Source organism: Zingiber officinale, chromosome 3A (assembly GCF_018446385.1).
Source record: "Zingiber officinale cultivar Zhangliang chromosome 3A, Zo_v1.1, whole genome shotgun sequence".
Lineage (NCBI taxonomy): Eukaryota > Viridiplantae > Streptophyta > Magnoliopsida > Zingiberales > Zingiberaceae > Zingiber > Zingiber officinale.
The window spans coordinates 128488460-128509348 of NC_055990.1; the positions used below are offsets into that span (position 1 = coordinate 128488460).

At 34.7% G+C, this 20889-nt stretch overlaps 1 protein-coding gene and 1 long non-coding RNA gene across 4 annotated transcripts; one reads left to right on the forward strand and one right to left on the reverse strand.

Moving 5' to 3' along the window:
* Positions 1-39: 39 nt before the first annotated feature.
* On the forward strand, positions 40-14138 carry LOC122052427. 3 transcript variants are annotated; one of them, XR_006132002.1, is made up of 6 exons: positions 40-192; positions 6271-6738; positions 8464-8536; positions 8638-8912; positions 8983-9265; positions 13265-14138. It is a non-coding gene; the product is annotated as an uncharacterized LOC122052427 (long non-coding RNA). The 3 variants fall into 3 exon arrangements; XR_006132004.1 differs by having other exon boundaries at positions 9035-9265; XR_006132003.1 differs by lacking the exon at positions 6271-6738 and having other exon boundaries at positions 8638-9265.
* Positions 12135-15261, reverse strand: LOC122052426 (probable mediator of RNA polymerase II transcription subunit 26b). Its single transcript, XM_042613928.1, has 9 exons — positions 14568-15261; positions 14375-14443; positions 14195-14277; positions 13692-13744; positions 13475-13590; positions 13342-13369; positions 12894-13258; positions 12734-12824; positions 12135-12643 (listed from the first exon to the last, which is right to left on the reverse strand). The coding sequence occupies exons 1-9, from the start codon at positions 14970-14972 to the stop codon at positions 12516-12518; spliced, it is 1338 nt and encodes a 445-aa protein (XP_042469862.1). The 5' UTR covers positions 14973-15261; the 3' UTR covers positions 12135-12515.
* Positions 15262-20889: the final 5628 nt, after the last annotated feature.

Below are 20889 nucleotides of genomic sequence, written 5' to 3' on the forward strand. Positions count from 1 at the left end.
ATTCGATTGGAAAACGAACACGTGTCATCCGATCGCTGTCAAAATGAATGCAGACCGATCCGAAACCAATCGCGTCGTTTAACCGCAGCGTCCATGTCCAAGTCATCGGCGCTGCCCAAGTGGTCGCCGGCTGAGCTCGCCAGGGCCGCCAAGGAGAGGTTCCGGGATCTCTATGCCTCCACCTTCGCCAAGGTTGGTTGCTTTTCCACTTTCCCCATGTTTCTCTCCATTGTCGCCTTGCCACCGAACGATCGGCTTCTCGATTCGTTCTTCTTCCCGATCGTTCGTTTGTTTCCTAATATATTCTAATTTGTATGGTTCAGCTACCTAATTTTCTCAATGTTAATCCCAATACTAGTTTCTATCCCTCTTATCGTTGCTCTTTATTCCTGTTTGAGAGCTCTAGGATAAATTCAATTGATTTCTTGTTCATAATCTCAACCATATAATACTAGTTGTTTAATAAAAAATAGTGAAAAACATATAGATAAAAGAAGATTCACATTTGATTTTCACTGATTTGAGAAAGAATTGAGTTTAGGCAACTATTGTGGTTGATTTATGAGAGGAGTACCAACTAATTATATAGATATCTAAAGGTATATGCTGATATAATTGTTGGATCAGACAAAAATACAAATAAAATATGGAATTCAAATAACGGACTTTTCTACCAAGTGAGTAAGGATCCTGAGAACTCAGTCTTTGGACTGGGAAGCTTGGGGAGTCGAGTCACAAGGGCACTCAGGCCAAGTCAGGGTGCTTGAGAAACAATCTAATTAGGGAGCTTGGAAGACAACTGAGTCAGGGAGCTCGAAAGATAGCTGAGTTGGATTATTTGGTAGCAGAACTGAAGGGTGACTTGGGAGGCTGAGTTGAAGTACTTGGGCAGTCGAGCAGCTAAATGAAACTAGAGGGCGAGCTACTGAATGGCTCAAGAGGCCGAGTAGGTAGTCAAGAGGCAAACCTGTTGAACAACTTGGGAGGCCGAGTCGGGTAGGAGGTTGAGTTGCTGAATGATTTGGAGCTCTATTGAGCGCAATTGAAGCCTGTGATAAATATAATTTCCTTAAAATAGATTCTTCCCCTCTCCGAGGTGTTTGTAAGTTTGAATGGGCATCTATTTCTTAGAATACAACGACTAGACCATGATTTGTAAAATTACGATCCGGATCGTAGGATCGCACGATCCTATGATTCAGAAGCACCAAATCAATCTTGGATCGATTGGGGTCGTTTTTTTATAGCGGAAGCAAAGTAGGATCGATGGGATCATACATGATCGGTGAAATCGATACGATACTAAGTGACAAACGATTCTACTGTAGAACCACGGACAATGTCCTCGTCGGCGGGCAACGACAGCGAAGGGGGCGTGCGAGTGTGTGCGAGGAGGCGACGTCGGCCACTTACGGAGGCGGATGCTTGAACTTGTGCATTTTCTTGTGACAAGGACTCAGGAAGGCAATCTCCGACGACTGGTGGAGGTTGTTCTCCGACGACTGTTGGCCGGTGGCTATCATCGATGACGATAGGGACACGGAGGGCACGGGTGAGGGGAGCAACGACGGTGAGTATGAGGGCCGCAATTGCATTAAAAACTTTAGGTTTTTAATTGAAACCTTAGTTAATTGATTCAATCAACTCCTAACTTAAATAAGTTAGTTTAAATATGCTTCCTCAAACCCTAATCGAATATATAAATTTATTTTAAATTTTAAAATTATAAACAAATTATATTTATTTATTATATATATTATCAACCTATTTAAGCACATCAAACGGGGAAGACGAAAATCAAAAAAGACTTAGTTAGCAACAATAAAACAAAATAAATTTTACTTAAGTATACATGATAATATAGTAGGAGATAGAGTCCAATGATTAAAAGAATCCATATAGCCGACCCTACCTAGTGGGAAAAAGCTTAGTTATTTTTGTATTATCAACATATTATTGTCACTAATAATATTATTATTAATTTGATTTAATTTATTTCAAAAGGAAATTTTAATTAAATTTCAAATTAATTTAGTTCTCATTGATCAATTCGATCATCCTATCAAATACTAAATTAAATTTTAAGAGTTTTTGGTAGGATTGTATGATTCTATGATTCTATGATCTGACTCCGACATATTCGATCCTAACCCTAAATCGATCTTGCGTAAGATCGTGATTCTGCAAAATATGAGCTAGACCACGTTATCAACCAAATACTAATTATTTGTTATGAACTAAATATTGTACCTGGAACACTATCACCAGAGAACACGAAGGTGGAGGAAGAACAATAGGGAAGAGTATTTGCCGATGGATTATGAATGATTGGACTATTGCAATCCAAGAAGAGCCTTTATTTATAGTCTCAATACTAGCAGCTATTAATGTTGACACTTAATAGCCATTATTCGACCATTAACTGCCTCTGCTAGATGACTCAAAACACCAACAATATTGAGCAGTTGTCTATTAATGGACGGTTGTTTTAGGCTATGACCATTAATGTGTAAGTTTGAGGAAAATAAACAGAGTGGCAAAACATGGGCTGTGATACATGAGCAATTTTTGCCTCGATCGGTTTAAGATGTGGGCAAGTTGACATGAGTCAACTAGGTTTAATGCAATCTAGACCTTAGATTTGCACCCCATGCAAGTGCATGTACAATATATAGTCTCTCATCCATTTATATTCACAGCATCTTCAAGTTTTGATTCAATACAAACCAGCATTATTGCTATTAAACTTCCAATGTGTGACTATTCTCCTATTGCTATTAAACTTCCAATGTGTGACTATTCTCCCATTCATATCGAAATCAATTTCATGTATTTTTCATTCACTTTTTCAACAATCTCATATGAATGAAAATTGGAAGTATAGGTGATAGCATTTAACGGTTGAATCCTATAAATAAGTATGCTTTACCCTTTGAACCTTCTCTTATGAATATGTTTACTTTATTGGGCAACCTAGTAGATACAATGTCCTGAATTGTTTCATGGTTTGTGTAAACGATGACATATCTCATAATTCTTCATAATACAATTTAGTTCTCATGATTGTATTCATTTTTAGCCCTAAACATGTGTTCAGTTTTGCGAGAGGTTTTAAGAATTGAGTTTAATAATTGTCTTCAAAGCAACCCTACTTCTCTCTCACATAGGTAATCTCTTAATTAAAAGTAACTTGGATTACTTCGATCTAACACATAAGGATCATTAAAAGTCATGTGTTTAACCTTCATACTTGACGAATATCACTGATTCATTAGGTAATTCCCCCACAATGATCTGCCAAGTTAGTACAAGTAGTGCAATTAAATTTTCCCATTCAACCTATGTCATAGGATCTCTAGTTATTAACTTATTCCATATGCTTAAATCTTATTCCCATTAATAAACTTACAACTAACTCTCTATTTAACCTCTTAGCTAGTGGATCTACTAGATTGTTTTTTGACTTTACATAGTCAATAATGATAACTCTGGTTAAGAGTAATTATCTAATGGTATTGTGTCTACGACGTAGATGTTGAGACATACCATTATATAGGAATATCTTCTAAGACATAGCGTAGCCATTCAATCTCTTCATGACACTTGTTAAGAGCTACAAATTCAAATTCTATCGTAGATCTGTTATTACATTCTGTTTAGAAGATTTTTATGAGACGGTTATACCACCCAATGTGAATAAAAATCCACTAATATACTTTGATTCTTTTATATCAGATATTCAGTTTACATCATTGTATCCTTCTTTTATATAGTGCAGGTCATAATCATGAGTATATTTTAAGTATTTTAGTACTCTTGTTATCCTTTTCCAATATTCAATACTGGGATTACTTGTGTATCTACTTAGTTTGTTTACTACATAAGTTATATGTGGTTGTGTATAGCTAATCGAGTACATTAGACTTTTAATAATTTTAGAGTACTCTACTTGAGAGATACTCTCACCTTTATTTTTCGATAAATGATGACTTTTATCTATCAGAATTCTTGCCGATGGAACTAGGTTAGAACAAGTCCCTTCTAATATTTTAAGAATTTTAATTCTAAGAATTATATCAGCAAAGCTCATGTTCCTCATAGTGAATCTTGTGTTTAATATATCTTTTGTAGATTTAATTATCTTATTATTATTCCAAATGATAAGCATGTCATCTACATAAGGACATAAAATGAAGTAGTCATTTCTAAGTCTTTAATACGGACACATTTGTTACATTCATTGAATTTGAATCCGCTTTCTTTCATGACATCGTTTAGTTTTTCATACTTTAGAGCTTGATTTCAACCCATATAATAACTTTACTAATTTACAAACCCTACTTTGGAGTAGAAAACCTTGTAGGTTGCTCCATGTATTTTCTCTTCTAAATCCCTATTTAGAAAAGTTGTTTTCAAATTCATTTAATAAATTTTCAAATTTGATAGAGCAACAATAACAAGTATTACTCTAATAGAGGTTATTCTCATAACTAGAGAATAAGTATCAAAGTAATCAATGTCTTCTCATTGGTATTTTTAATTACCAATCCTACATTGTACGTATCAATTGTGGCATCTTTCATCTTATTTCATTTTCTTCTTGAAAATTCATTTTCAATCTAGTGGTTTACTTCTTTGAATAAGATTCATTAGTTCTCAAGCATGAAGTTGTAAGATAAAATTAATCTCAGATACAATTATCTCTTTCTATTGAGGCTATTCAAAAGAGCTTATTACTTTTTTGTATCTTTGAGGTTCACTTTTCAACATAAAAGTACAAAATCTGCTAAGAGATTTTTCCATACAAGCTTTTTACTTCGTCTAAGCTCAAACTTATTCAGAATACGTTGTTCTTGTTCTTATGTTTCATATGCCAGTTTTGAGGAACTTATTTCCTCATTAGACTTAAGTGGAAATACATGTTCAAAGAACAAAACATTCTTTAATTCTCACACATAAAGGAACACATAAAAACTACTGGTATGTGCATATTTTACAAATATACAATCAATAGTCTTTGGTTTTATCATTATCTTTTTTGGATTAGACACTATCACGTTAGCAAGAGGCTCCCACACTCGTAAGTATTTATAGGAGGGCTTTCTTTTGCTTTACAACTCATAAGAGTTCTTATCTATTTTCTTTCCCAATACCTTATTTAAAGGTAATTGACTATCAACACAACTTCCTCCCACATGTTATGTGGTAATATGGAACTTAATAGAAGAACATTCTCTTTCGTAGTATGATTCTTTCTCTCGACAACATCATTTTGTTAAGGAATATAGGAAGCTTTTTGTTTTGTGTCTAATTCTATTTTGTTGATACAATTGTTGGATCGGGAAAACACAAATAAAATGTCAATTTATCTGGTTTGCCAAATGAACAAGGATCTTGAACACAATCTTTGGACTAGGGAGCTCGAGGATTCAAGTCGCACGGGTGCTCAAACCCAGTTGGGGTGCTCGGGAGACAACTAAGTTAGGGAGCTTGGGAGACGGTCGAGTCGAGGAACTAAGGAGATAGCCAAGTCAAATACTCGGTAGTCGAGCTGACAAATAGCTCAGAAGGCCGAGTTGAAGCACTTGTGTGGACGAGCTATTGAAAGACTTAGGAGGTTAACCTGGTTAACGACTCAAGAGACCGAGCAGTTGAACAACTCGAAAGACCAAGTTGTTGAACAACTGGAGTGGCCGAGTTGGGTAGTTAGGAGACCAAGCTGCGGAACGACTACGGAGGCCAAGTCGGGTAATTGAAAGGTCGAATGGCTAAAGGACTTGAGAGCCCAGTCTCTCTACTAAGCGCAATTGAGGCTTGTGATAATATAATTTTCTTAAAATAGATCTATCCTCTCTCTGGTGGTACTTAGAGGTTTAAATACATGTCCTCGTAATACAATAGTTAAACCACATTAGCAACCAAGTAACTAGTTATTTGTGGCGACCTAGAGGTACTTGATGATGGATTGTGGATGATTGGATTACTACTGCCCAAGAAAGAGCCTTTATTTATAAATTCAAAATCCTAACCGCCATTAATCCTACTTAATGACCATTATTCGACCATTAACTTTCTCTGTTGGCTTACTCAAAAGGCCAACAACTTATTTTAGGTCATAACTGATATGCGCATTTCATATAAAGTTTTTATCATAGTTTGACGCACATCTTGTCTCATTTTATATGTATATATTTTATGTTTCATCTCTTTGTATTTTATTTTCGTACTTTCCAAGTTTGGAGAACTACTCTCATTTATTTCTTTTGATAGGGCATAAAAAGGAGCAAAGCGGAGCTTAAAACCCAACTTTCGAGGGCATCCCTGCTACCACGCCGTGGCCAATTTGGAGGGGGTGTGCCCCAATTGTTTATCACAGACCCTTTCATGGGAGGTTGTGCCAGCCAACACGACCGTGTTCGATTTCCAGGAGTTTTCTAGAAGCCACCACGAACGGTCATGCTAGCCACCACGGACGGTCGTGCCAACTGGTATGGCCATGTCGCCACTTGATAGAGGTCACAGCGCATGACACGGGCATCCGTACTACCAGCCGGCACGGGGTCGTGTCAGGCGCTTGGAAAAATAGTATAAAAGCTGATTTTGAGGAGGAAGGGGATCTAGATTGGGAGCCACCCAAGGGCCTCTAGAAGACTTAGAAGGATGATCACAAGGGGATTTGATGGCTCCACACATAGAATTTTGGATCGGGGAGCATCCGAAGACAATATCACGCATCAAGTCTAAGCTTTCTTTCTCTTTTTTCTAAATTTAGTCTTGATTAACTGGTTGAACGATGATCTCTGTTTGTACCTTCATTCCTATGGAGTAGACTCTTGATTCTAGGATTAGGGATTAGTCCTATGATATGTAGACACTTTCTATTGAATCTATTAAGTTTGATTGTTTCTTATTCAATGATATTTGATGAACCAAAAGGAGAACCCAATCCTTCAACCCGTAAAAACTCAAGGTGTGGAGAGTCGACTACAAAAGAAGATCGGTATGTCACGAGGAGCAATAGGCTGTTATAAATTTTAATAGATTGATTCTAATTCACCATCACACAATAAGGGAGGGCAACTCGGGGGTTGTGGGATCACATGACAGGGATCTCTTTAGGAAAGCAATCCCTCAGCTCTGTTGCTCTGACAGTAGACAATAAATTGGAATGGATACATCGGTGTAGTTCCAAAAGTCTACATCGAATACCCTAGGATAGTGTACCTACATAAACAACCATTGAGGATAGGAAATCAAATGTACATTAAATGTTTACAATCATTGCGGTGAAACCGAAATCCTAGAATTGCTTTTCCCCATCGAATACTCTCGGATCACTCTTCTTCCCTTCTCTCTCTCTTCTCATTCAAATCTCTTTCCTTACTATATTCTCTACTCTTCTTTCTAAGATCACTAGTTCTTCAACAACCTCTCTCTCGCGATTAGTCTAGACAATTGCAGTTGTTTAGTAAACTAGTGCTTAGCCGCCAAATATTTTTTTATTACTTGACAACATTCAGTGTACTTGTGGATGTCACATCAGTGACGTGTACGTTACAAGTTTTGAGCAGAAGGAAAATAAATCGAGTGGCAAAATACAGGTCACTCTAATAAATTTGGTTTGTACTGAGATTACTAGTGATGCATCCTTGCTTAGATGCAAGGTCAAGGGATAGAACATGTAATTGACCCTAAATAGTGGACACAAATGCAATTGGATGGTGTGATGGATTAGGGAAAGGGTTGTATTATAATAAGTATAGACATTTAAATGTTGAAGTATAATCTTGTGCTAATTATGTTCGGTTTATTACTGACGGAGGTTGACTTTAAGATTCTGCACTTGTGTTGGAAGCAACTTAGTAACACTAAGATGAAAGAGCCATAAAAGTAAAATATAGTTTTATGACACAGCATATGAGAAAATGTGGGCCAAGTGTTTTACCAGATCTCAAACAACTAAACCCTGTGCTGATTTGATTGCATTGCAACTATGACAAGAAATCTAGTGTTTCCTGAATGCACTAATCATATTGAAGTTTACTACCACCTTATCCAAGATTCTATTACCTTCAAAAGATTGGCATAGCATATACATGTTTTGAGGTACATATACGCTCCAACTTGAGGAGAATGTTAACAACAATGAATTTAGTTCCAAATTGCTAGTTACTAATAAATTGTTAAACTTGGGATTATATGTGCTATAAACTCATTGATAATCAATACAACATAAGAGTTTGAATTGCTAGTTAGTAATTTATACATTCGGTTTAATTATTCATGATTGTCACCTCCTTCATTATCCTGAAGTCAACTTCATGTTTGAGGAGCACTGAATAACAAAAATGTGGAACTGCATTTTGATTTTTGTGAATGTAAAGAATGTTTTAACATCATGTCTTTAATATGACCATCAATTCTTGATTTCAAATGTATTTTGATTTTGTGATGGTCTTTCAGATGCATTCTGGAATCAAATAACTTTGAGTTATATTGCATTTATATTGCTTCTGATGCTCTTGCCACTTTTAAGGTTAGTTAGCAACTTTTGGTTTTTGCATTTATATTTCATTATGTTGAACGTCAAAACCTTCTTCATGGCCTTGTACTTACCTATGCATGAACCTTTGGCAGGATTTGCTTACAAAAAAAAATGAAACAACAGTCTCTCTGTTTCTGATTTCCCATTACGAATAGGGAAATTGCTAAGTTCTCCATATGCTACTCTTGTCAGTTATACTTCCTCTTAATCCAGAATAGAAGGATAGTTTTCTGGAGGACCGATCTGCTTGTTGCTTAACTTGTATCTGATGTACTCATCTCATCGAAGTGTGTTGTTGCAGTTCTTTGAGCTTTCTGAGAAACTATTGGCCTTTCCAAAATATGTAACAAGAAGACAATCCTTAAAGGTTTGTTACTTTACTGATACGCTTATCTAGATTGAATGTTTGCTCCTTTTACTTTGTATTCATTTTTTAGATTCCCAAAATTCACAAACAATGAAAAAAACATGGTACCGCGATGTTAGCAGCCCTTTCACGATTGCCTCATGCCATTGAGAGGGAGTTTAGCAGGAATTCAAATTGACGAGTGCATGGATAGGGCCCACATAGGTGATGAAATTTCTTGTCGAGTTTCGACCCCTAACCATTATGGTGATTATTCAATGCACTTACCAAGTAAGCCGGCCTTGGAGGCACAGACAATGAAGCGCTATGTTCAAGAGGCATGATACTTAAAGACCATCGTGAGACCATTGAAGGTAAACACATTTTTTTTTTTTTTTCAAATTTCTAGGTGTATTTATGTTTTAAAGTAGTGGTTTCAAAGTAGTAGGATTAATCTGGCTCTACATGCAAGTCTTTTCCCTTTTAATGTTTATAAAAAAAAAAATTCCCGATCCTGTTTCGATGGGAGAGGAGACTCCCAAACCCCTAAAACATTCAAAACTATGAAAAACTCAGACAAACGTAGGTACCATGATTGAGCTTGGTTAACAAATAGAGAGAGGGCTAGCTAGGTTTGATCCAACCAGTTCAAAAATAAATTGACCATTCTGTCGAATAACTATGGTGGAACATTCCCTTGATACTATTGTAAGTCATCTTCTCTTCCCTTGATCCACATTCCCTCCACAAAAGTAAACTTACGAGATGGACTTAACAAAGAAGACCAACAAGTTAAAACGCTCCCGATCATTCGATTTTTTGTATACCAACAATCTAATATTAGTGACTTAATTAGTGGATTTATATAGATAAGAGACAACCATAACACAAATCTCATAGAGTAATTCCTCATCAGATTTTCGCTCTTTTTCAATTTGTTTAATCAGGGCACGTAGATTTGAATCTTATAAGTTCTATATAAGATTTCTATTGGGGGCTCTTTTTCAATCCTTTTATCAGATCAATCGCTACCTTACACGACTTAAAATTGTCCTCCTTTTATGAAGAATCTCTTAATAGGATTTATATTAAGCTAATAATGAAGGTCGGCTATCTATTAATGAGAAATTGTATTCTTATTTGTGTGGTAAAAAATTGATAACGCTCGTAGCACCGAGCTACCTTTTAGATGGAAGGAAGAACCTCAGGGATTCGAATCTTATATTCGAATGACAACTTGATTGTACCCATGATGGCGTGCATATTTCTTACTTAAACAATAAAGAAAAATGCCCAGAAGATGAGGACAAGTTGCAGTTACTTGCAAGATGGAGGAATAAAATATGAAGTAGAAAGTCAAAGGCAGAAGGCAAATTAGAGTGGTGGTGCTAGTAATGAGGACATTGGGAAGCTAAAGGTATGGGCAGAATGGCCACTAGTATAGCCCTCTTTACTCTCCTTGTAATATTGTGTTCCAATAGCCTCACAAAGCGCCACTATTACAGGACAAATCTTTGCTATCTTGTACTTGTTCTCTCGAGTTTAGGACCTTTGGGTTCGCACTTTCGTGCTGCAAAAAGGTTGGAACCGTCAACTTAACGGCCCCTTCAACCCGGCCCCACAAGTATGAGAGGGAGTAAATCACGGTGAATACGGGCCTAGCTATGACATGACGGTCTTAGGTGTTTAGCACGGACAGATATTGATGTTATCGCAATTGCTGCCGCAGACCCTCGACCTCTCGACTCATGCTGCAAGAATCCATGTCATAACCAGTTGATCCCGCCCGTGGGGGCCTGGGTTCGCACTTTCGTGGTGACATAACGAAGAGATTTATCGGTAAGGCAGAGATTTATTGTTGAGGTTATTTTTCAGATGATGAAGATAAAATTTAAGACATTATACGTATTTATTTTCTATTTGTTTAGATTTTTTATTAAGTTTTTATGTTTCTTCTGTTTTTTTCCTTTTCTTTTCTTCTAATTAGCGTATTAAAAAAATTAAAATTTAATGGTGCAGTTATGATTAAAGTTGCACCACTCTAGTGAAATTTTAGTCATATATACCAAAGCTACTCCAAGGCTAGGGAGTACATATAACTATTTTGGATATCAAATTATGAGTGGGGTAATATTCTAATGATTTTTAATATAGGTACGTTTTGATGATATGCAAATGCAGAATTAGGGATGCTGTTTTGATTTTCTATTATATAATTTTATTTGATTGTGGTATAAAAAATATAAAAAAATCTTTATATTTTTTTTTCTGTGGTTGTTCATTTATATCTACTGCGACAACTTCTCATGCTGATGCTGATTTGCCCAAGTGGAGGGGTGGAGGGGGATAAACACTGACTAAGCTTTGCTGGACTAATGGAGAAAGTCGATCCACTCTAAGGAGGATAAAGAGAAACTAGAGATCGTTACGACGAAGGGGGCATTTGTTGGTACAATGGGTGGCTAGAGTTCATAGAGGAGCTAGCATCAATGGAGGTAGAGGCAACTCAAGCACAAAGTGGTGCGACAAATTAGCAATAGATGTAGACATTCATGAACAAGGAGACAAAACAAATCAACAATGGAGGTAGACGCTTGCAGGCTGATAGTGGAGGTGGGGCAACTCACAAACAAGATGGGAACGAGTCCAAGAAGATCTTGCAGAGACTTGTGTGGGAGAAGAGGGAAGTGGTGAAGTGAGAGAGACGACTTCCTCTCATTTTGAGCCAAAATCATCCTGTCCATAAAACCTAGAGAAGTTTGTCTGCACCTCAAACGATAAATGTATGAATCATAAATTTGATATCCATAAGACTAGGCACAATTAAAGGCTACACGTTATTAGCTGGAAACCAATAAATAAAGATGCCTTGGACCCGACACAAGTTTGCAGATTCTTTATTGCATGATTTTCTCTGGGATAGTGCAGATGGTTGACTCATGTCATTTTTACTTAATAATTAGAGATCAATTATCAGAAAATAATGATTTAAAATTTATTCTATCATACGTCTAGTTTACGTATGTATGTGTACTTATATTTACCTCTCTTTCTATTTATGGAGCTGGTAATAAAGAAATAGTTAAGGTAGTAGATTAATTTTTTTATTATTATTATATGCTTTTTCTTTTTGCCACCAAAAAGAGAGTTTCAATTTTAAAACAAGCTTGCCCATAATTCAATGAGTTGATAGAAAGTATATTTGAGAAACACCAACAAGAAACAAATTGATCAAAGAGATCATTTAGGAACCACCACTCAATTCAGTAGCATTGTAATTGGAAAAGAAACAGTGGCAGTTTGTCAAAATTTCTGTATTTATTTTTCAGATATCTTGTGGGGGTCAATGCAAGCCAAAGAAATAAAGTATATCTTCTCAAGCATTAGACTAATCTGAACTCAAGTTTTCAGAAGTTAGCAGCTATCTTATTTCATCCACCTTCTAGCCCAAACAAAGTGAACTCATTTGCTTTCATGATGGTAGGGATGAAATTGCTGGGTTATATTGGAGGAAAAGCTTAGCTCGAACATACAGTTTCCCAGCAGCTAACTCCAGAGATTCCAACTGAAAGAAAATGGTCTGTCATAGGATTTCACGGCACTTTAAATGGATAATTAAGCGAACTAGTGCCGCTGCCCATTTGGCCAATTCCTAGATTGATTTATGAATTTATGAAGAGGTTGTGGAGTGTTGCCCGCCTGCTTGGGTAAATCTTGCAACTCCATTACTTGAATTGTTCTTTGTTTTTTGGCTGCATCAGATGAAACATAAGACACCCATCAGTCTTTAGCAATCTTCCACTCAAACGAAACTAGACCATGAATAGACAAGTTAAGCAAACCATTTTCAGCTTGCTGATAGCCTTCATTAAGCTTCCGCTTTGCAGCTTCCAACTTAGCCTGAACTAACTCTTCCTCAGAGCATTTTGATCTCTAAAACAGCATAGAGAAGTTTAGAGGCAAGGGTAGTTTTAGTTTTTTTCAACATCTAGATAAACTCACATTTTGTAGAATAGTTGGTGGCTTCTTTTGAAGTTTAGCAGTATCTCGTGGCAGTTTAATTTTCACTTGGGTGCATTTTTGTTTCTCAGAGGTAAGCTCTGCCAGTCTACCATGTGTAGATTCAGCAACCAAAGGCTTGGTTTGTTTGCTTACGATGTTTTGTGAGTTTGCTTGCCCTTTAGAGATTCTTTTTCCTCCAGCCTGAAGTTTCACTTTGGAATTTGCTAGCTGCCTCCTCGTCTCTACTTGTTCTTCTACAACAATAGATTGTTTCTCAGGCTGTTGTTTCTTCACTGTTCCGTGATTTTCTTCCAGGTATCTTCCAATTTCCCATTTCTCATCAAGGTTGTTATTGTTTCTAAAATCTGCAGCAAATTGCAGGACGATGACATTGATAATTTAAGTAACTAAATAAGGAGAAGCCAAAAGGTGAAACCCAAGTACTCACTTCCATCATCATCCATTCCATCAAAGAACTTCGCAACCCAACCGTGAATGGCACATCAAATGGAACTAGGTCAGTGTATGCTCACGAATGGAAAACAACAATTGCAAAGGGGATATTCAATACAATCACATACCCCAGAAAGCATCATGGAGGTAGTAGGAGCAGCAAACAGAGCTCCCTCGTCTAATGGAGGAGATGGGAGCCCTGCCTCCTCATCCTCAGCATAAGGATTAAGAGAGTCTGAGATCCCTGTAAGTCGCAAATTCTCAATTAATTCAACATTTGGAATAGCACATAAAATCAGAATCATACAGACAATAACAAAGACAACAGAAGGGGATATACTATACCAGTAATGGCAGAAGTAGCACTGATCCATTCATCAACTATAACCTTCCAGCCACTGCACAAAAAGTAAATCAGATTGATATAAACATCTTAACACATCTATGAATTTGCAATTACTTGCTTCCTATCTGCCTTCTGCATTTTCTGATTCACATAAAGCCAAGTATAACCTATTATTGAATACCCAGATTAAGGAAAGATGAAGCAGAGGAGCAGGTTCCTATTTGTCTGAAGGACACATCATTTGTTAAATCTGTACTACGCCTTAAATAAGATATTGTTATAGCCAAATGCTTCATAAACTAGACTTGGATTATAAGGAATGAAAACTGTCCCTTGAACAGTTAATATTGTTTACTAGGAACTTAATTAGCAGCGGTATGAACTTATTGCAGAACATGTTCAAGATTGAGATTACTGTGTTAAATTCTACTGAAACATTGATTTTTATTCATGCAGCTGTATATCCAATGTATGTAATCAGATAAAATCAAAAGAAACTTACTCGATGAGAGATCGCGATAGGTGTCGAATTCGCTTAGAGTTGTGTTTGTGCAAAACATTAACAGCCTTTCCGATCTTGGTTTTCTACGTCACAAGAAAATTTAGAACATAAATATCAGTTTGAGTCGGTGTATCACAGTTGATGATGAGTAGAAATCAGATGAAGACTATATATAAGCACCTCGAGGACATCAACAGTAAGCTCCATTAGCTGCAGCTTCCTCAGCAACTCAAGCAAGACATCATCAGACTGAATAGTAGAACCAGGATATCAAAGAAAGATTATTTGATCATCTAAAGAACTCGATTGAATGCAAAAAAAAAAAAAAAAAAAAGAAAGGGAGAAGAAGAAGATCTCTTTTAACAGTTTGTACCTGATCTTGATGGTCGGAAAGGATGTCCTTTATCCAGAGGACCTGTTCCAGCGTTCGGTCTTCCTCTTCCATCTCTGCGGTGAGGGCCGCCGCCTCGTCGGTGCAATTGCTGACGGCCCGATTGGAGAACTCGAGGTCGACAATGCAGCTATCGGCCTTGCTGTTCACGCTGCCCCTCCCCTCCTCGGCCTCGGCCCCTTGCGACGCGACGCGATCGCAACCGAAACACGGCGGAAGCAAGACGGTGTAGAACTTCTCGACAATCCCGTCCCGCTTGCTCCTGAACTCGTCAGGGTAGTCGGAGGCGGCGACGAAGATCGCGTGCTCGATCACCTCGAAGATGTCAGCCCCGCTGCTGCGGAAGAACCTCCGCCAGTAGTCCGCCGACACGGACGATCTCTCCATGGCGGCGACGGCGGTGAAATGAAGAGGTTTTGAGTAGGTTAAAGACCTAAAGATCGATTCTTGACCGCCGATTTCAAGCTCGGACAGGAAAAAGGTTCGAGCGCCACAAACCTTGGCGCCGATCGACCACAAATCCGATCGGCTTCCTGCTTTTTAAAGGAGCAAGTTCGATCGCCGCGGCGGTTGTTCCTTCCGATATCTTCGACTGACGCACTTATCAGAATCACCTTGACGATCGCAACCGCCGAATCGGGCTCTCCGGGAGATCTGATATAAGGCCCGAAATTACAGTAAAAATTCGATTTTTAGTTTCGATTTTTGATCGATCATTGATTGGGTTCGCTACCTGGAGCGGTGCGATTCGTTAGGTAACAGGCAGCACACTTCGATTAAAAATACATTTTTATAAGCTTTTAATTTTTACCGAGTTTTTAAAAATATAAATAAAAAAAAACAATATCAAAACAAATAAAAATTGATATTTTCCAAAAATAATAGTTTTTAAATATAAAATTGGGAAAATTTACCAGGAGTCTCAATCATAAATAAAACTCTACCTGCAGTCTCATTGACAAAAATCTTTATTTCTACTCCCTATTCAAACATCATAAATGTTAATTTACCTAATTAGTTTTGATATTTTTAAATATAAAAAATTTAAAAATAAATATAATTCCTCTTCAATTCAGCACATTAAATTAAAATCTAATATATTTTCTATCAAATTAATTAAGCATGACTCATTTATCATCTCAATTAAATAAAAAATATACTAGATTTTTTTTAAATAATACTCAATTAGATAAAAAATAAACTAGATTTTTTTTAAAATGATGTTGAATTTAGGGGGAATTATATTAAGTAAGAAAAAAATTATGTTCAATTTGATAAAAAATATATTCGATTCTAGTTTAAAGTATTGAATTTAACCGGAATTATACATATTTTAGACTTTGTGTATCTTAAAAAATATGAAGGGTAATTTTGATTGAAAATATACTTGATTCTAGTTTACAGTGCTGAATTTAAGAGAAATTATACTTATTTTTAAATTTTTTTAATCTAAAAAATATGAGGGGCAATTAGAAAGTCGTACTCAATTTGATAGAAAATATACTCGATTTTACTTTAAAGTGTTGAATTTAATAGGAATTATATATGCTTTTGAACTTTTTGTACCTAAAAAATATGAGATAATTTTAATAGAAAATATATTCGATTCTAGTTTAAAATACTAAATTTAAGAAAAATTATATTTATTTTTAAATTTTTATATTAAAAAATTTATGGGGTGATTAGATAATAATATTTACTATATTTTTTTTATTTTTTTTAAAAAAATATTCTCTAGATTCTCATTAAGCTCCCATTGGCCATTGCTGACTTGCGTTGGGTGAGGAAGCTATTCTCATGGTGGGAATTTTTTTTTAAGAATATGATTTTAAGTGTTTTTTTACAGTGAAAAGACAAATGATATATATATTTTTTTTACGACGAGGGGGCGGTGGGAGAGGTCAGTCAAATTTTTACAGTTGGAGATGCTATAGTAAATTTAAAAAGTTTAAACCATATCTTCTAATTTCTAAATAAATACATTGGTCCCTCATTGACTTGCTATAAATTTAAAATATAATAAATAAAAGATAAATAAAATTTAACTCCAATTTTCAAAAATTTTAATTTGTAGATTTATCTTTTTTATAATTAAAATTAATATTTCACAATTTGACTTATTCTTATATTACTTTATTTTTGTAAAAAAAAAAAAAAAATGAAATCTCACATAATTCATGGAAATGATGGCTTGTACATTTGTATATTTTACCTTTGTTTATCTGTTACAAAATTAATAAAATTATAGATGTATATATTTTTTTCTCATTTATTTATTAAAAAATGAACCGACAGATCAATAATTTTTTTATAAATTATTTTTTACCGTTTATTAGAACTAAGAGATGGATTATTCATGATTATAATTAAATCATAATCACGATTTGATCATAATTAGTTATGATTTTTCACTGAATTCATCGTCCTCCTAGATTATAGTTTAGGTCGGGACATACAGCCAGACCACCCACCACTCGGCACCTGGTAGCCTGGTTACTTGCCTACCTCCAGCGGCCTCTGGGTGACCTCCGACCGTCTGTCCCGACTTAAACTATAACCTGGAGGAACGGTGAATTCAAAGAGAGATCGCAATAAATTACAATAAGATCGCAATCACGATTCAACCGTAATTACGAGTGGTTCATCCCCTAGTTTGCTATTTTGTAGACCAAAGACCAAATCTCCTGGTTCACAAAAAAGTAGATTAGGGGATGGACCACTCGTAATTACAGTTGGATAGTGGTCGCAATGCTGTCGTAATTGGTTGAGATCCCTCGGATTCATTGTTCCCACCAAATTATTGTTTGGGTCGAAATAAATGACTGGAGGTCATCCGGAGACCGCCAGAAATGCATAAGTATGTAAATTACCGAACGCTAAGTGAGAAATGACTTCTGATCATTTGTTCTGACTTAAATTATAATTTAATAGAAATGATAAATTCAAAAAGACATCGTAACTAATTAGGTTGAATCATAATTAGTATCTAATCATAATTACGAGAGAACTATTTACTTGGTCTATAGTTTGCTTACTAGGACATCTGCTCCCGAGGTGAGATGGCCACTTGTGAAGTCGTGGGGTGTTGCTCGCGTGTCGTGAGCCTGCAGCTATAATAGTAAGATGATTAAACTAAAATAACTAACAAAATGAAACTTAAACTAAATATTAAGTAATTCAGTTTAAATTAATGATATTTGTGAGATTTAATACAAGGTACATGTGCACTATTAAATTTGACAAGAACAATATAGTATTGATATTATTTACAGCTCCTTTACATTTATTTAGAAGGAATGTAGTTAAATTTGTAATATAATAAAATTTATAATGTAATATAACGTAATTAATATTATGTTATTATGTTTATATAAAAATTATATAATACCTATATAATTTTTTATTATAAAAATAATTATATTCTTATATCGTGTGTTCATTATGTTTTTTTTAAGAAATATAATTTATATTATTATAAAATGATAAAAATATTTTACAATCTCTGTCGTCGATAGAGGTCAGTGATAGTACTAGCCGGTGGCGTTGGTACTAAGTGATGGAGGCAGTGGTCAGATGGTTGACTGGCAGTGGTAATAACATCGATGATCGATTAATATAGAAATAAATTAAGAATATATTTGATATTTAAATTTTAATTAAATATTAAATTTAAAATATAATTAAATTATATGATGTTGATCTTATAATTTAGATTATAAAATTTTATCACAATTTAAAAGGACATTAAATAAAATAATTAATATTATAATATAATCTTGATTATATTAAGCGGCTGCTAATTCCTCACCCATGCTGGAAAGTGGAAACCTTGCATTTATTTCAAATTAAATGTTGCTCTTTCATATAGGCTTAAGGTTATAGCTTTATATAATTTTTTTTTAAATAATTATGTTCATGCCAAATTAATTGTCAATTCATTTCTAATTAATTACTCATTGACGGAGGCAGCCATACATATAAAGGAGATTAATGTCGAATTAATTGTGAATTCATGACTAGCATTTAATTTATTTCTATATTATAAAATTTATTTATTCCTAAACTTGATATTTGACACCAAAATATTTGCGCCCGACAATAGTATAGTGATAGGACATCTTCAGTTTTCTAACTATTTAAGGCAACTTCAAAAATTAAATTAATTTTTCTTAATGAACGGTTGACCTAAGAATAATATATTGATGAATCATTTATTACGAGTATTTTTCGATTTATCTTAGTGATAGATGGAAAAACTTTCGTGAATCAGAGCCGATCACCCCAAAATTAGTGAAAGCTTAGGGATGAGTATTCAGTTAAAACTAAGACGAATTGGCCAAATTAATTTTTTTGAACTAATAAAATTGGTCAAATTTTTAATAAAATTGAATAAACTGAATTGATAAAATATTGATGAACCAAATTAGTTGAATTTTTTTAATTGGTGTCTAAAAATTTGATTCAGTTTAATAAAAATTTAATTTCGGTCAAAAATTAGATCTAAAAATTTGACACGGAATTTTAAAATTGAACCCGAATTGAATTAACTGATTTTTCAAAGAAAAAAAACAAACTGAATTTATAAATTTGATTGCTTTACCTGATTTAATCGCGTAAGCGGTATAACCGGTGAAAAAAATAGTAGTAAAAGAATATATAAAAATAAATAATCTTGCACCCTAATAAATTTCTATAAATATTCATGAACAAAATTAATAAATAATAATATTTATTAATTTAAATAAAATTTAATTATAAATTAGTTTTTAATTTTTATTTAAATACATAAAATTTATAAATTTTTATAACTAAAATTATTTATATTAGTTAAAAATATGAAAATAATATAAATTTTAAAAATTAAATAAATGTTTAATTATTTTATAAAAAAAACATCAATGTTCTTAATTGAGCTTGATGAAAAAACTTAAGCTGAGCTCGACTTCCATAAATTTTTTAATAAATAAACTTGAATAAGTTCGATAAATAAACAAATAAATTTTAATACAACTGAACTTGGCTCAACTTATTTAAACCTTTAATTATCCATGATATAAGTTTCCATCTATTTCCTATGATTCAATGTGCAATATGATTCTTTCCCTCAATGTTATTCAAATTACCACCAAAATAAACTTATTATTTAATTAATAAATATCTTAAATAATTTAATTTATATAATTTAATAAACCTTTTAAACCACTAAAGATATAATTAATGCAACCTTTTTGTTAAACCATTTAAACAATAGATTTATTTCCTCAATAATTAATTACAATGGCATGATGTACATATACCTACCAACTTATCCCCGCCTAGTCCTTAAATTTTTAAGCATAATTGATATCTAGTTTACTTCTGAGGATGATTATATTGGAAATATAAGTTTTAGACTAATGAACAAGGATTTTCAGTGGTCATTTAGTGATTTTAACATTTATTTTGGTTTACCTATTGGTGGTGCTCATAGATTTGATCCATCTTTTAATTGGAATGAGTTTTGGAATTCTATTACTAGATCAAAGAACTCGTATGAGCCCTCTAGAGCTAAGGCTTCATGCATACAAAACCTTGTTTTTAGATACCTTCACTGAGTTATGAGTAAAACTATATTTGGTAGGGGTGATAGGAACTTTATTCTCTTTAGGGTATGCTTAACAAACCTGATTTTGATTCCAAGTTTCATTTTTTACAAAACCTTTTGAGAGTTGGGAAAGCATCCTCGGGGATGCTAGTCTTTGGCAGCTTGATCACCCAAAAAGCTATAAATTTGGGATGTGAACTTGAAGAGCTGGAAGTAATTTATGGTAAAAACAAGATCGATATCAATTCTTGTCTTTCCATGAAGATGATTTTTCGAGATGAGAACGGGTTTGCCTTTCCTAGAAAGGATGATTTTCCATTACCCCTTCCCCATCCCGAGTGCACATCGATTCACAACCTCCCTAATTAGGCTATCAACGATTCAAAACTCAAGTTTGTTCCCCCACTTATAGGAGACTCCAAGACCCACCAGGAGCCCTCATCATCTAGACACCTGCAGCCGTCCAACCATCTGAAACCTTCTAGGTATTCTTTTGCCTATGGTACAGGTCCTTCTAGATTTGACTTTTAAGACTTCCATGCCTCTTTGGATTCACTTCACGAGAAGCACAATACCTAACAACAATTATTGGAGGGTCGCTTCAAGTTGTCTGATGACCAGTTTCAAGAGATACGTGATAATTGTGATCATTTTCGGTTTCTAAAGAACTTCTAAGGCTAGGTGACCGGGTTTTTGCAAGATTATGAGATTGACCAGGAG

Coding starts and splice junctions, on each gene's coding strand:
- LOC122052426 (XM_042613928.1), bottom strand. CDS start 14,972: ATGGAGAGATCGTCCGTGTCGGCGGACTACTGGCGGAGGTTCTTCCGC. Junction 13,745..14,194: donor CTATCGCGATCTCTCATCGA/GTAAGTTTCTTT, acceptor CTTTTTGTGCAG/TGGCTGGAAGGTTATAGTTG. Junction 13,591..13,691: donor TGCTACTTCTGCCATTACTG/GTATAGTATATC, acceptor TGCGACTTACAG/GGATCTCAGACTCTCTTAAT.